At 43.8% G+C, this 16,388-nt stretch overlaps 1 protein-coding gene across 2 annotated transcripts in view; it reads left to right on the forward strand.

The window, feature by feature from the left end:
- si:ch211-246m6.5 (von Willebrand factor D and EGF domain-containing protein) overlaps positions 1-16,388 on the forward strand; it is a 297,063-nt gene that overhangs the window by 118,545 nt on the left and 162,130 nt on the right. For both annotated transcript variants that reach the window (XM_068035012.1, XM_068035013.1), the window contains exons 9-10: positions 313-386; positions 7,480-7,753. In XM_068035012.1, coding sequence (XP_067891113.1) covers positions 313-386; positions 7,480-7,753 — 348 coding nt within the window. The remainder of the gene's footprint in view (positions 1-312; positions 387-7,479; positions 7,754-16,388) is intronic.

Below are 16,388 nucleotides of genomic sequence, written 5' to 3' on the forward strand. Positions count from 1 at the left end.
ATGCCAATAAAGGTAGAATCTATGTACTAAATTGCATGGGCTGTGTAAATTTAACATGGGATATGCTTTGAACCAGTCTGCATTCAACCAAAGTATTGTGGTGCTGGCAAAAGAATTGGAATTTTGAAAAAGTCACCAGCTTGAACTGAATAAAGATTTATTTGCAGATCCCATTGCAGTTATAATATGATATCGTTGGCAGCCTCTTTGTGTGTATCATTAGTAAATTTGGATGTGTGGAAAATATTAATAGCTAATATGATATACTCTGTTCTACAATTCTCTTCTCCCTATCTATTTTCCTTCATATAGGTGACTGTTCAAGACATCCCAACAGGAAACTGCTATTCTTTCACTGATCCCCATATCATTACTTTTGATGGAAGGTCAGTTTTTAACAATATTAAAGTTGTAATTTTTTGTGATGAATTCTGTGCTCTTCAGGGTGTAGGAAACCATCGCTGAAAATTGAGCTTTTTTCCCCTTTTGGCACCTGATTTGAGTAACATCTCCTGCCAGTTTAGGGGTTCTCTGCCAATGAAGGTTACACACATGGGGCTGAATTTTTGAGGCTCCCCTGAAATCGGGAACAGAGGTGGGGAAGCCCCAAAATACTGGCACTGGGCAGTCTGTCAATTTCAAGGCGCAACAGGTGGAGTGTGGGGCGGTGGTGGGGGAACCGGGACAAGAATCCCGCTCTCCTCCCAATTAAGGCCAGTTAACACATTGAAAAGCTCATTAAGAGCTTATTGGGGCCTTAAGTTCAAATTTTGAAAAGGCCATACAGGTTACTTGCACCTTCAGAAGCAGTTTATTTGAAGGCAGGTGGGTAAAGAGTGAGAGTCCAGCTGTGGCTACCCCATGTCGTCACTCCGGCCCCATAAGAGGGTCAGCAGGGCAAAGGGGAACTGGGCACTTGGTAAGGGGGTTCCCTTGGCACTGCACAGTTGGTAGAGTGAGCACTCAATGCCTGAACTTTGAATGGGATCGACACACCCCTGGCATTGTGAAGGCAGAAGAGTAGGGGGTAAGGCTGCCAAAGACAATTGGGTGGCCAGCTGCCCAGAAGGAAGGCTCCAGCTGGCAATAGGGCCACAGCTGTCAGATTTTGGGCCCAGTGGCAATAAGGGGCAGCACCCCTCACAGAAAAGGCAGAGCCCTGGACATTAGGGGGGCATGGGAGAGGAAAGAGGGGCAGGAAGGCAACGGAGCCAAACCCTCAACACAGGATCTGCTGCCGAAGACAGAGCTACCTGGAGATGACTGGGAACCAGTGCTGCCGGAGACTGCGACTCTCCAGGTAGATGTTCATGGACATCTGTGCCCTCATCGCCAAAGATCTCACACCTCGTAGCACTGGTCGCCATGTTTTGCCAGTAGCCATCAAAGTCATTGTGGCCTTGAACTTCTTTGCTTCTGGGTCCTTCCAAAGATCAGCTGTGGACCTTAGTGGCATTTTGAAAATGGGTGCACACCACTCCATCTTGCAGCTGACTGATGTCCTCTTTGCCAGAGCTGGATAGCACATTCATTTAATGACAGATGTGTGGAAGCGACAGAGGACATTGGGTTTTGCCTCCATCGCCAGATTCCCCCAGGTGCAGGGCATCATCCATTGCACCCATATGGGCAACAAGGCTTCCACAACTGGCCAGTGATATCCATCAACAGGAAGGGTTCTACTCCTTCAAAGTTCAGCTGGTCTGCGACCACAAGAGCTTCCTCTGTTTTCCTGGCAGCTGCCATGACTCTTTCATCTTCCGTTAGTCCTGACTGACTCAGATCTTCACTCCAACCCCAAAGTGTGTGGATGGATCCTAGGAGACAAGGGAAATCCCTTAAAGAGTTGGCTACTGACTCCTTTAGTGGGGCCCTAGACAGAGGTACAGAAATTATGCAACCAATGCCATCTGCTCAACTGGCCAAACATTGGGCAGGCCATCGGGCTTTTGCAGATGTGATTCCAGTGCCTAGGCCAGTTGGGTGGTGCCCTTCAATGCCCTCCTGCAAAGGTCTTGATCATTGTGGTGGTCTGCTGCTCTCTCCATAACATGGCCCTCCAGAGAGGTGTGGACCTTGAGGATTGTGAGGGCCTGGAAAGAGACAGCTCATCGGGGAGGAACAGGAAGTAAGAGAGGAGGAGGAATTGGAGGTGGAGGGAGATGATGCTGAACAGGGAGGTGCCATGCTGCAAAATGAGGTGGCTTCCTCCTGCCTCCCTCTGGGAAGAGAACCTCCCTCCTCTCCCTTATGGCCTCCAGCATTAGATCCAGGTCGGCATCTATGAAGCTAGGGCCTGCCCTGCCCCAGGGTGCCAGGCCTCCAGCTCTCCAGTGACATCTCACTTCCTTCGGTGCAGTGGAAGGTTTTAGCACAAACTGTAGATCACTCCCTCAGGATAACCAGCAGCCTCAGTGGGGTGTTTAAATGAGTCTTACACTTCATCTGGCCCACCTCCATTCCTTCCCCTTCTGGCTCTAATTGGACAGGAAACCCATCTCCATACCAATTAAAGGCTCACCCCCATGAAAATCTGAACTTTAATTAGTTTCCCGCCAGAGGAGGGTTTCTGACCCAACAACAGACCAGGCTTCTGTTTCCCGCCTCCGTGGTGAAAATTCAGCCCATTCTTTCACATTTTTTTCACCCGCTTCAGTGCTGTGGGTAACGTGCCTATTCTTTAAAGAAAGTAAACTAGACCAAAGAAACTATCGTATGCATTGAAGGTTATAATGACATTCCTGATTATAGACTTAACAGTACTGCTATTAGTCACTCTGGCACCTTGCAGTGTGAAAAGGAGAACTTAATTTCAAACACAGTTTGTGTCAGAAATGCAGTACTGTTGCCTGACATCATTAGCTATCTGTGGTACACCCGTAGACTTTCAATGTGATGAGTGAGTGGGGAATTATTTTTTCTCTGCAGTTGACAGCTTACATATAGTTTATCTTATTTATGTGGGCTGGCAGCTGGGAAAAAATGTCCACATATTCCCACTGTTATCTAGTCTGCATATCTCCTTTTAAAAACTGGAATAGTCTCTGATTTTTTTTCAATAAGAAATGCTATGAATATACTTTTGAAAAGCACTAAGGTATTTATATTGAGACTATGCAGGACGTTTAGTTCTATTTAGATGTCCAGTGTATAAAATATTGCAATGTGGCTATTATTTTTGTTGTGGCCAGTTTTAATTTGTCACAACATTTTACTTCAATATTTGGTGGAGAATGGGATTGAGCAAAGTTGAATTTCAGCAAATTAGACCATATCTTTGCTGTGATAGGTTTTCTTTCCTATTTTTTGACCAAAATCTTTGGGTGTGAAATTCTGATCTGTGCCGCTGCTGGAGATGGCACTACGGAAACCGATCACCCTCCTAGTGGAGCGCACTGCGCCTCCAACTGCTTCTGGCGTGGCCTGTGCGGAGCCCCATGTAGAGAAGGTCACTCGTGCAGGCGTCCCCTGCGTACGCTATCATGATGTCACTCAGCCCTACCAGCTGATGTGGTGTCCAACTTCCAAAACTGGACCATGCAAGTCAATTGGACAGATTTGCTTGTCACTCACCAACGAACAAGCATTCAGCTGCAAGAGGGGCCCAGACCTAGCATTACTTAAAGCAGCCTGCAAGTAAGGTAATTCTGAATAACTTCTGCTATTGCAAAGTCTCTGAAAGTACTTTGGAGTAAGTGCTTTTGGAGGTGTTGGGCTGAGTTCCTGGATTTGGCTGGGAATGTGGCTACATCATCACAAGAAAGGCAGAGGATTTGGTGGCCTGTCCACACAAAGGTTGCAACAGGTATGGGGGCTGCAGTTGCACTGCCTCTCAGTCTGCAGCAGGACAGAAAAATGCAGCAGAGGGTGCAGAGAGGGGAAGCTTTGTGTGAAGTCCTCCATGCTCCTCAAACGTGACAGGAGATTGTCTGACAGACCAGTCAACGCACCCAACATCTTGGTCTGCATGCCCATCAGCATTCTCCTGCTGTCCCATTGACTGTTAATTGTATATCAATTGTGTTTAATTATATGCAGGTGGAGGGTGTTAATTAGGGTTTTACTTGAACACATAAGGAGACACTTACTGAAACTGAGTGGGGGTTTGAGTTCGGAGCTACATGTTTGTTATCTTTTAGGCTGTGTTTGCTGACAGCACAGCCACTAGGTGGTGCAGTACTGGCACATCCGCAAATGCAGCCTCTTCCACTGTAATGTCACTGTCTGCGACGTCTGAGGCAGCTGCCAGGATTAAAGATGGCGCTACTCAATTTGTCACAAAAAAACAAATTCAACCCAAAAATCCCCTCAATGGCTGCCATCGCTGCCTCCATTCCACCCCCAACAGTCCCCCTCCTGCAATTGCGCTTCTCTTTGCTGCTCCCTCCTGCGCCTGTCTTCTCACCACTCGCTCCCCACTGCCTTCCCTTAGCCACTCGCTCCGGCCTCGCGGCTCCCCCCCACCTCCAGTCGCTCACTCTTCCTTCCACTCCCCCTCCCTCCACCCCGCTCTCCAGCCACTTGCTCCTCACTCCCCCCCGCCCCCCCCCCCACCCCTCCAGCCACAAGTTCCAGTCCGTGCCGCTTCCCTCCTGTAGGCTACTCGGTTCCACGTTCGATCACAAAGAAGCAAGGTGGGCCGCAAGGGGTGACGGTGCGACGTAGGAGAGAGTGGCCGAAAGGAGGGAAGTGGCATGGCCTGGAGCTAGCGGTTGGAGAGGAGGGAAGCGGGGAGTGAGCAGCCGGAGAGCGGGGTGGGGGTGGAAGCGAGGAGCGGGGAACGATCAGCCAAGGGGTGGGGGGGGGGAATTGGATGCAGTGGTATGGTCTGGAGCGAGTGGCCAAGGGGGGAGAGTGGCCAGTGGGGCGGGAGTGAGTAGCTGAGGGGGGAAAGCGGGTGGTGGGAGTGAGTGGCTGAGGGAAGGCAGTGGTGTGGTGGGGATCGAGCGGGATGAAGCGGTGATTGAAGCAGGGATACTGTTCGGGTTAATGGAGACGGCTATTGAGGGATGAGGACATCATTGCGTGGTGACGCCATGTACATGCAGGCGTGCATTCATACTGGCAGGTTGGCAAATGTTCGCACACATTGATGATGTCCACGATCGCTCTGCGCATGTTCTGCGTTGTCAGGAGCCACTTGTCTCTTTTACTCTGAATAAATGTACGACTGAGTAAAGATTGGCTGCAGTTTCATTCTTCAACAAAAAGCCAACAATTGCTTTTCTGGAATAAGCCATAGAGGTCCTCATCTGAGTTCTCTGCAGCAGATCTCACCCTCCTGTGAGTTGGCACATGAACTATCCTGTGCCTGCAGCCAATCATGCCCAGTGACTTACAACATGCAGATTCCAACTCAATACGAGTCTTTAAGGTGGCCTGTCCTATCAAGCTTGCAGTATGAACCTGATTTTGCTGCTTGTACTTTATACTGTAAAGCTATAAGCATCAGAATAGTCATGTCATACAATAACAGTTTTAAGAGGGAGTTTTTAACCTGACAAGGTGGTTGGGTTTGTGAGTATTTGGAAGGTTAAAAGTGCTGAACTTGCTAGCTTTCAGGACGCCGGCTGCAAGCCACCGACTTCTGCCTTTAACCTCAGCATGATCTGCAGCGCATGGGAAACCCCTGTGGGACAGGTCGGTTGACAATTTAATTGCTCATTATCAGCTTCTTTAACCCTGATTTCTGACTTTATCAGTGGGTTTCCTGTGCTTTGTGGAGCTCACCAGGAAAATCAAGTTGCAAGGACAGCAAGATTTGAGGGGGCTGAACAAGTGACAGGCAAGAAATGCTTTAAATACTGAGATCTCGCACCAGCTTCCTTGTCTAGGTGAAAGGCTTTTGCTCCCAGGACTTGTTCTGAGAACGTGCTTTCACTGCTTTGGAGGTGATTTCCAACACTTTGGAGGTCATTTCTACTACTTTTGAGTCTACATCTGCACTTCCCAGCTGTCAACCTTCAGTTCAGCATGGGAGCCACTTATGCAGCTTTAACTTACGCCTCAGATAAGGAACAAGATGAGCAGCAGCAACAACACCACCAGCGGCGATAGACTACTGGACTAAGTAGCTACAATGGTCTTCCTTGTGAGCATTCCCTGTGTTACAACATGCTGCATGAAAAGAAACACCTCCTTTCTTCCCTCACACTTTCATGATGACCTTAACTTTAGTTATCAACTGACTGACCAATATTTGTAGTTTTACCTGACATGTGGGGCAGGATTTTCCCCCCCATGAGGGTGAGTGGGGTGGGGGGCAAGTACGGAGGCAGGTGGGTGCGAAAATTGGCACCACCGGCCTGTATTCCAGTTTGCCGGCACCATCTGGCCCCTGGGCCTTTTTCCCAATTAAGCCAGCTAAGGTGAGTTAATGGCCTATTAAGGCCAATTGTCAGAGTTTGGCTGGAATTTTTCAGTCGGCCTGCAGGTTCCTCGTAGAACGGGTACAGGCCAGCTGCCTGGAGGCAGCCTCCCAGCGGCAGACCCAGGGGCCAGCACTTTAGGCAGGCTTTGAGGCCCTCCCTGCCTGCCTGGCCACAGCTGTGGCTGCAGGCTGCCCTGTGGCGGTGTTCCCCTTCTACAATGGTGGCCCAACTGGTGTGGCCATTTCTAATTTAAGAGATTTAAAGGTTGCTGAGAGGGTGCTTCAAGATGGTGGTGACCTCTCTCTCTCTGTTACCTGAAATGCAGACTGCAGCCCCTTCAAGACCATGCCCACCATCCTTAATTGGATGGCGAGTCCGCCCTCTGGGCACTAATTGGCCGATTCAGAGAAAATCACTGCCAGGTGGCTGTTTCCTGTACAGTGTGGGGTATTGGAATCTCCATTTAACCTCAATGCCAGGGTCCCGACCCAAGAAGCAAAATCCTGCCCATGTTATCAAAACCTCTCATAATTTTATGCACCACCATTAGATCTCCTCTCAACCTTTCTTGTTCTCATGAAAATAGCCCCAATTTCTGCAGTTTCTCCTCACACCTGAAATCTCTCATATATAGTAAATGCTTCGGTATCCCCTCCATGGCCTTGACTTCTTTAAAGTAAGGTGCACAAAACTGGAAACATATTTTGACTGTGGTCTGACCAATGATTTGTCGAGGTTTAGCATAATCACTTAGCGTATGTACTCTGTGCCCTTACTTATAAAAACTATGATCCCAAATGCTTAGTTCCAGCTTTATCAGCTTTTTTTCCCATTTCTGAAGATTTGGACTCAAATATTTCTACTTTTCCACTCCTTTTAATGTAGAAAGTTCAAAGTTCTGCTTTTCCTTAAAGTAGAATGCCAGTGGGCAATGTAATTTGGTGCTGTCCTCTCTCATTAATCTCAGAATTATACCACTATGAACCTGCTAGGTACAGTCAAAAAGTGCTAGATAAGACTTATGAATTAGGCCATATTTTTCTTCTGTTAAGTTTTATTCATTTTAGGAGTTCCAGTTGACTAACAAATTTGTATCATTTTATTGCAGACGCTATGACAACCATAAAACTGGGACTTTCGTGCTGTATAAAAGCCTTTTGCGAGAATTTGAAGTTCATGTACGTCAGTGGGACTGTGGCAGTCGCCACTATGCTGTGTCCTGTAACTGTGGAGTGGTTGCCAGGGAGGGCGATGACATCATTGCATTTGACATGTGTAATGGGCACTTTCAAGAGACCAGGCCTCATCTGTCTGTCAAAAGCAGTGGGTCAGAACCACATCATGTCAAAATAATGGACGCACGCCAGGGAAAGAAAATCACTGTGCGTATTTTATTTCTTAAATCATTTGTCAACTGTCCAGCTTAATATGTTTTTGTTTTTATTGATTGGATATAAGCTAAACTACAGTTTAACTAATAACACTTAATCAACAACAATTTTTCCATTCATATATGTGCTGACAAGACAAAAGATAAAATTCCATAATAGTAGTTATATTACAGTCATTGACAGCAACACTAGTCATATGATCTTTGGTTTAAAAAACTACGGTATGATAGGGTAGAGTTTTCATTACTTATGGCAGCGGTTCTCGAACTTTTCTAGTTGAAGGACCCCTTTCCAAATGGATTAGTTACCATGGATTCCCCCATCTAAATTATAATACTATATAATACCCATAATATGAAAGTGCAGCATGCAAAGAGTGCTTTAATAATGCTTTTAAGAAAGCAGGTATTACCTACAGGTATCAGTGAGATGGATGTGCCTCCTTCTCACAGCAGAGTCTCTGCCTTTAGTGTGATGTTTGACAATGATACTCGTATACCATTCCCCACTTCAAGACAGGACCTATACTTTGTCTTCATCATTGCCACAGCAGAAAATGATATTTCACAAATGTATATCGTTGGGAAAGGTACCACACTTTCATTGCTTCTTTTACCAGTTCTGGGTACTCCACAGCAACAGGTGGCCAAAACTGAAACTTTATTCCCATCGAGTAAGCACAGGGCAATTCCACCAGCTCCTCTTCTGGTTTTCCACTTAGGCAGCAAGATGTCTAGCAAATGTTGAAAACGGATCGCAAGCCTAATCATACTTTTCTGTTTACGTTTTCAAAATAAACACTGAATTACTCTGCCAATGTTTTAAGATGAGCATTGATCATTTCTTTCACACACACAACTGTCATTGTATTTGCAGAAACTCAGTCCATCCTGGGTTCATATCTGAAACTCCGTTGCCCAGTCTAGTTTTCCAAATCTCAATTTTCTTCCTAAATGTCATAATCTTGTCACTCACATTGAGTATGACGGGTGTAAGGGAGGAGGCATGGGAACGATGGGCAGTCACTGCAATAATGCTTCAATCCACAGCCTTGCCAGCGAGCTGCTAATCACTGTACTTGTTTTGCAGACCTCCTGGAGAGTCTCTGCATACCCTAGTTTGAGAACCATTGACTCATTGTGCTAACTGACATTGCGAAACAGATAAAGGTTTTGCAAATTGATTGAAAGAATATCCTAATGTTTATCAGCATTGTATATTGCCAGTGACCATAAGCCGTCACACTTTGAACTACTGTTGACAGCTGTTAAGTTTTGGTGTTATGTATTGGTATTATTACTTATCTCTGGTGCGTTTTCCCTGTTCTCTGTTTTTAAATAAATTCTAGCTTATAATACAATAAGTAGAAGCTTCAGTACTTCACAGAATCACAGAATTGTTACAGTGCAGAAGGAGGCCATTTGGCCCATCGTGTCCACACCAGCTCTCCGAAAGAGCAATTTTCACAGTTCCATTTCCCCTGCCTTCTCCCTGTAACCCTGCAAATTCTTCTTTTCATGTAACAGTCTAATTTCCTTTTGAATGCTTCAATTGAACCTGTCTCCACCATACTCTCAGGCAGTGCATTTCAGACCTTAACCACTCTCTGCATGAAAAAGTTTTTCCTCATGTCACTTTTGCTTCTCTTACCAAATACTTTAAATCTGTGCCCTCTCATTCTTGATCCTTTCACAAGTGGGAACAGTTTCTTTCTATCTGCTCTGTCCAGACCCCTCATGATTTTGAATACCTCTATCAAATCACCTCTCAGCCCTCTCTTCACCAAGGAAAACAGCCCTAACTTCTCCAATCCATCTTCATAACTTCATCCCTGGAACCATTCTCGTGAATCTTTTCTGTACTCTCTCCAATGCCCTCCCGTCTTTCCTAAAGTGCGGCACCCAGAACTGGACGCAATACTCCAGCTGAGGCTGAACTAGTGTCTTATTAAGGTAGTAAGGCTAGAGTCTTAACTTGCTTTTTTGAACAGTAAATTAAAATAAATAACACAACATACTTCGGCTGTAAGGTAAATCATTGCCATTTAGATTACAGAAATGACCTCCTTTATTGGGCTTTATAACAATACTGAAATTCCAAAAATAATTCAATGCAGTAGATATAACTATAAATGACATTATCTTAGATGCAACTGATCAAGTAGAAGTGATTTGTTGACATCCTATACCATGAAGAGTTAAAATCAGCAATTTTGTTCTCTGTGTTCATCAACATTAAACTGAGTGGAATCTGAAATTTTAACTCAATATAATGAGCAACTACTGTGCAGATAAGGAATGTTTATAGAGTGAGTAGAAAGATATATAAGATAGTTGTGCTGACTGCAGTTTGACAGCTTATTTCACACTGCAAGTTTGGTCTTCACACCAAAGATAGACTTGTAAAGTATAAATTGGATTGTGAAGATCCAAAATGACTCCACAGCAAAGTTGAGTGAGACTACTTCCTTCAAGGAGTCTCTTCCCCTTTGTTCTGATAGTGACTTCAGATTCAGGCTGCATTTACACCAAAATTACAGAAAGGGTGCAAAGCCACTTGCATTGACGCAACTAAATTGTTGCTCTCCAAGTTTTGTGGGGATGTTCACTATGTAGAAAATATAACTACAGCAAACCTTAGTAAGGTACTCATTGTAAACTATATACAAAGCAGTTTATAACGCACAGTATTATAATAGTTCTCAAAAGTGGAGGTGTAAGACCTGGGCCCTATACCAAAAGTTGTGTAATATCAGAAATCCTTATGCAGTGCACCTTAAAAATAACAGGGATGCCACTTAAATCTAGTGAAATTTAAATTTGACCAAATCTTCCCTTCATCTACCAAAGTGTCATATAGCACTTCCTGGTACGTGCTGAATTGAGGAATATTTGTTTATTGAAAAAAGGTAGCATTTTTATGTGATTAAGAACTAACAGTAAGACTATTACTACAAGTGTCACGGAACTGTCTTTTTTCCTCCTCGGATTAAAAACAGTGTGTGCTTTTAAGACTCTGTTTGAAAATAGTGTACCTTTAAGACTGAGCAAAGGGTGCCAGCTGCACCTGTCCCTAGGCCACAGCAGGAGGGAGAGGTCACATGGTATAATGTTTTGATTTGACTGTGTGTAAAACTGGCAAAAAATGGCTTAAACCAGTTTTTGAGAGACGCTCCAGCGAGGTGTGCTACTGAGGAAAAGAGCTGTCTATTCTCTCTCAGCAGAAATTCTACAAGAAGCTGTAGGTCGAGCTAATTGCCTAAGGAGGGAAAAAAAGCCCTTTTTTTGAAGAGACTGTTTGTATTGCTGAAGGTAGCAAAACTCCTTTTCTTTCCTTCCGAGCCAGGGAGTATTTGCTTCAAGCTTGAATCTCTTGACTGATTGTGTCAGCTGGAATTTGAAGTAAAGTTTCAACTGAGAGGCTGTCGGTTTTAAAATTCAAGTTGACTTATTGCTGTGCTCAATGTTGAAAGAACTGTTTGATGCTTGCCACAGCCAAAGTGTTTTGAATGCCTATCAAGAACAGACTATTTCATCAAATCCACGTGGAGACTCTGAGTGGCATTTGATGATTTTCACATTAGGATACCTCATCCATCAGGAACGTAACCCACAAAGACTTATTTATTTATTCTTAAACAGCTAATTTTTAAAACATAGTTTTTATTAAAGAAACTGGTTAACCGTTATTTTTGAGTGTATGTGTGTGAAAGGGGGGAGTTAGGTTAAAATAAGAAGTTATAAGGTCTTTAGATATAGGTTTATCTTAACAGTGTTTAAGATTTCATTTTAATAAATAGTTAATTTGTTGGTGTCTAAAGATACCTGGTTTGGTCTGTTTTATTCCGAGGGTTACTCGAGTGTCATGTCGCGTTTGCAGACGTCTTTAAATAATGACGTGGACGGCCGGTGGGTCTGATACCAGTGGCGAGCTCGCTGTACAATGTGTCTTTGGGGATCCTGCCATCTTCCATGCGGCTCACATGGCCAAGCCATCTCAAGCACCGCTGACTCAGTAGTGTGTACAAGCTGGGGATGTTGGCCGCCTCGAGGACTTCTGTGTTGGAGATACGGTCCTGCCACCTGATGCCAAGTATTCTCCGGAGGCAGCGAAGATGGAATGAATTGAGACGTCGCTCTTGGCTGGCATACGTTGTCCAGTCAGTTGCCAGCATTCGCCAGAGTTGGCGGGCAGCCATAAAGACAGAGCTAAAATCTGGCGAGTCGAAGAGACTTAGTAGTTGGCAGGAAAAAAGACAGAGGCGCAAGGGGAGAGCCAACTGTGCAACAGCCCCGACAAACAAATTTCTCTGCAGCACGTGTGGAAGAGCCTGTCACTCTAGAATTGGCCTTTATAGCCACTCCAGGCGCTGCTTCACAAACCACTGACCACCTCCAGGCGCGTATCCATTGTCTCTCGAGATAAGGAGGCCCAAAAGAAAGAAAAGAAAGAAACTAGAGTGTTACTAGAGTGTTTAATTTGGCTGTTTTCTGGTTGGGTGGCAAGAAGCTTTAATAATATGCTGCGACCTGTGGAGTGATGGGACTGAATTGACGGTGCATTGCTCCCGCCTCGGTCGTAACATATTTTAATTGGGGGCCCGTCCGGGAACAGACTAATTATGGGCTCGCGTTTGGAATCATATTAATTGCTCATCTCTGGGATTACATATAAATCGGGTCTTGCATCTGGCATCATATAAATTTCTCTCGTGTCTGGGATCATATTAATTGGAAACTCAATTGTCGGGATCCAAATCTAATGCCAATTACAGAAAAAATAAAAGGAACCAGGTTTCTTGTGTAATACAGTACAGTCTATACCATTATAATGGCATTAGCAGTTGCAGCAGTTTTTCTTGGAAAGGAGAATGTGTCCTTCAGTGACTTGACAACTTGAACTAAGAATAAACTAAAAGAACTGGCGGAACAATTGGGGTTCGAATTGAAATCAGGTGCCAAAAAGGCAGTGATAATTGATGTAATAGCCCAACATCTAAAATTAGAAGAAGAAGAAGATAGTAAGTCAGAGAGTGATGCAGTAGTATTGACTGGGATTCAGTTATAAATGGAAAAACTTAGGGTTCAATGGGAAAAAGAAAGAGCAATAAGAAAACTTGAATTGGAAAAAGAGGCAAGGGAGAAAGAGAAAGCATTTCAGAGTGAAAGAAAAGAGAGGAAATTTAGGTTAAGAGAGATGGAACTAAGACAAAGGGTGGTTTTGACTCCAGGCAAAGTTTAGGTCAGGAAAAACTCAACCCAGCAAAAAGTTGTTTAAATTTATAAAAGCTCTTCCTAAGTTTGAAGTTTGAGGAAAGGGAAGTAGCGGCATTTTTCAAATCTTTTGAAAAAATAGCCAAACAGATGAAATGGCCAAAGGAAAACTGCAAAGCAGGTTGATAGGCAGAGCTCATGAAGTTTATACCATGCTTCCTGAAGAGGTTTCTGCAGATTATGAGATGGCAAAAAAGGCTATTCTCACTGCATATGAGTTAGTCCCTGAAGTTTACCGTCAGAAGTTTCAGAGCTTACGGAGATTGGCTGGGCAGACATATGTAGAATTTGAGAGGCTGAAGCAAATTAGTTTTGGCTGTTAGATATGGGCATGAAAGATGGAAACTACATTTGACAACCTTCGAGAGTTGATTCTGTTAGAAGAGCTTAAAAATTCCATTCCTTCAGTAGAGAGAACTAGTGTAGATAACCTGAAAGTTTTGAACACGAGGCAAGCAGCAGAAATTGCTGATGATTTTGAACTTGTGAATAAGCCAAAACCTTTTGTCCATTACCCCCTAAGAAGTATAGCAGGTAGGAGAGTGAAAGGAAGACAAGTAGCTGCGGACAAGAAGGAACAGCTGGGAATGCCCCAGGATCAATTTCTCAGGCCAGAAAGGAAGGTGCTGAGGGTAGAAGTGAGGTTCGCAATCTAAAATTATCATTGCCACAAAATGGGTAATCTTCGTTCAAAGTGCTGGAAATTGTGAGGTAAACCCATAGGACTGGTTGGGGTACGCAAAGCTAATGCAGAGGAAAAGACTGACTGAAAGTATAGCAGACCAGGCTATAGCTTTAACAGCAGCTGTAAAACCAGATAAAAAAACTAAAATAAGTGTAGAGGTTAGGAATAAGATACCCGAAAGTTATAATGAATTTTTGTCAAAGGGGAAAGTAACTCCATATCCTTTAAGTGAGGCTGAAAAACCTATCATTATATTCAGGGATACAGCAGCAACCTAAACACTCTCGCTGGGGAAATATATAACATTTCCACCAGAGAGCGCCATGAACGCTAAGGTTTTAGTTAATAAAGTTGGCGGGGAGTATATATACCTGTACCTTTCTATAAAGTACGCCTAGAGAGTGACTTAATATCTAGGGTGGTAACTGTAGGAGTCGTCCACAGTTTGTCAGTAGAGGGAATTGAACTACTCCTAGGAAATGATTTGGCCGGATCAAAAGTATCAGTTTCTCCTATAATTACAGAGGAACCAAGTGAAGTTAGGGAAACGGAGCAATTACAGGAACAAGTTCCAGGAATATTTCCTGCATGTGTAGTCATCCAAGCAATGGCTAAACAGATAGCCAAGTATCTGAAACCTTATTTGGAGATTTAGATAATCCAAATGGTGTTTAACAGATTTTCTATAATTGCAGCACAGCAAGCTGATCCAGAGTTATACTGAATAGCACAGATGGCTCTGACAGAAGCTGAGGCGAAAGGAGTTCCAGAAAGCTATTATATGGCAAACGGGGTTTTGAGGAGGAAATGGAGACTGCCTCATAGACCTGTCGACGAAGACTGAACAGTTGTTGAACAGATAGTGGTATCACCTAAATATTGCCAGGGATTATTAAGGTTAGCACATGACATTCCTTTTGCAGGACATAGGGGAATTCCGAAGACCAAACATTATCACTGGTCAGGCCTTACAAAGGACGTAAAGCAGTTTTGTAGGACTCAGGAACACCTTAAAGCATCCTGAGCCAATATGAAAAATGGGCAGACAAGAATGCAAAAATCTGTAATTTTCAAGTTGGGGATGAAGTATTGGTGTTGTTACTGTTATGGGGGGGACTAGTAAAAGCACGGTTTGGTGGCCCATATAGAGTGATCAAAAGACTGGGTAAGGTAGATTACTTGACTGACACCCTTGATCGCCGCAAGAACCGGTTGTGTCACATCAATATGTTAAAGCAGTATTGTCACAGGGAGGAGGATAAGTCAGTACAGGTCTGTCAGGTAATTGGGACAGTTGAGAAGGAAAAGGATAGTGAGGATGAGGCAGAAGGAGACCTAGACAATTCTCAGATTGAACCTTCAACTAACAGGTTAGCGAATACAGAATGGCTAGGAAAATTGGACAACATGCTTTTGCACTTAGGTCAAAACAAAGTTAAGACATAACCAGGCTTTTCACAACATTTAAAAGAGTTTGTAGGGATTAGCCGGGATGTACACATGATGTGGATAAAGGGGGAACCGTTCCTTTAACACAACATCCTTACCGCTTAAGTCTGGACAAACAGGCCCAAGTAAAAGCAGAAATCCAATACCTGCTGGAAAACAATTTGATCGAACCTAGTCAAAGCAGATGGAGTTCACCAATAGTTCTAGTACCTAAACCTGACGGGTCAACCCGATCTTGTATAGACTACAGAAAAGTCACTGCGGTAACAAAGGCAGACTCCTACCCAATTCTGCGATTAGAAGACTGTATCCATAGAGTGGGCAGTGCTAGGTTTCTTACCAAGATCGACTTGTTAAAGGGATACAGGCTAGTTCCTTTGACCCCTCGAGCCAAAGAGATATCAGCTTTTGTAACACCCGACGGTCTTTATTCGTGCTGGGTGATGCCATTAGGGCTAAAAAATGCCCTAGCCACTTTTCAAAGATTAATGAATCATGTGGTAGCCAGTGTTCCCAACTGTGTACTGTATCTTGATGATGTACTAATATACAGTAACATTTGGCAAGAAAACTTAAACCAGCTAAACATTCTATTTAAAAAGTTACAAGCAATGGACTTAGTGATAAATCTTGCAAAAAGCAAATTCGGAAAATCAGGAGTAACTTTCCGCAGACACATAGCGGGGCAAGACCAGGTGTTGCCAAAAACGGCAAAGTTTCCAATCTTTGGTAGAGTTCCCTATCACTAAATCTGAATGGGAAATAATGAGGTTTTTAGGGTTGCGCATTTTTTTACAGGAAATTTGTACGGAGTTTTAGTACTGTGGCTGCTCCATTAACTGATTTGCTACAAAAAAAGAAAAACAAAATAGTATGGTCAGATGAATGCTGGGCAGCTTTTGAAAAGCTAAAGGCGATCTTAACTAATGAACCAGTGTTGACTAGCAACCTGGGGGTTGGTACAGTCCTATTGCAGGATGACAAATTGGGCATAGAGAAGCCAGTAGGGTACTTTTAAAGAAAACTAAATTGCCATCAAAAAAAGTATTCCACTGTGGAAAAAGAAACATTTTGCTGGTTGTCAAACATTTCGAAGACTATGTTCACCAAGGCTATAAAGAAACACTAATATACACTGACCATAGCCCATTAACGTTTGTGGAAAAATGTAAAAATTGAAATGCTAGAATATTTAGATGGAGTTTGTTGTCACAGTCTT

Source organism: Heterodontus francisci, chromosome 7, assembly GCF_036365525.1.
Source record: "Heterodontus francisci isolate sHetFra1 chromosome 7, sHetFra1.hap1, whole genome shotgun sequence".
Classification (NCBI taxonomy): Eukaryota; Metazoa; Chordata; class Chondrichthyes; order Heterodontiformes; family Heterodontidae; genus Heterodontus; species Heterodontus francisci.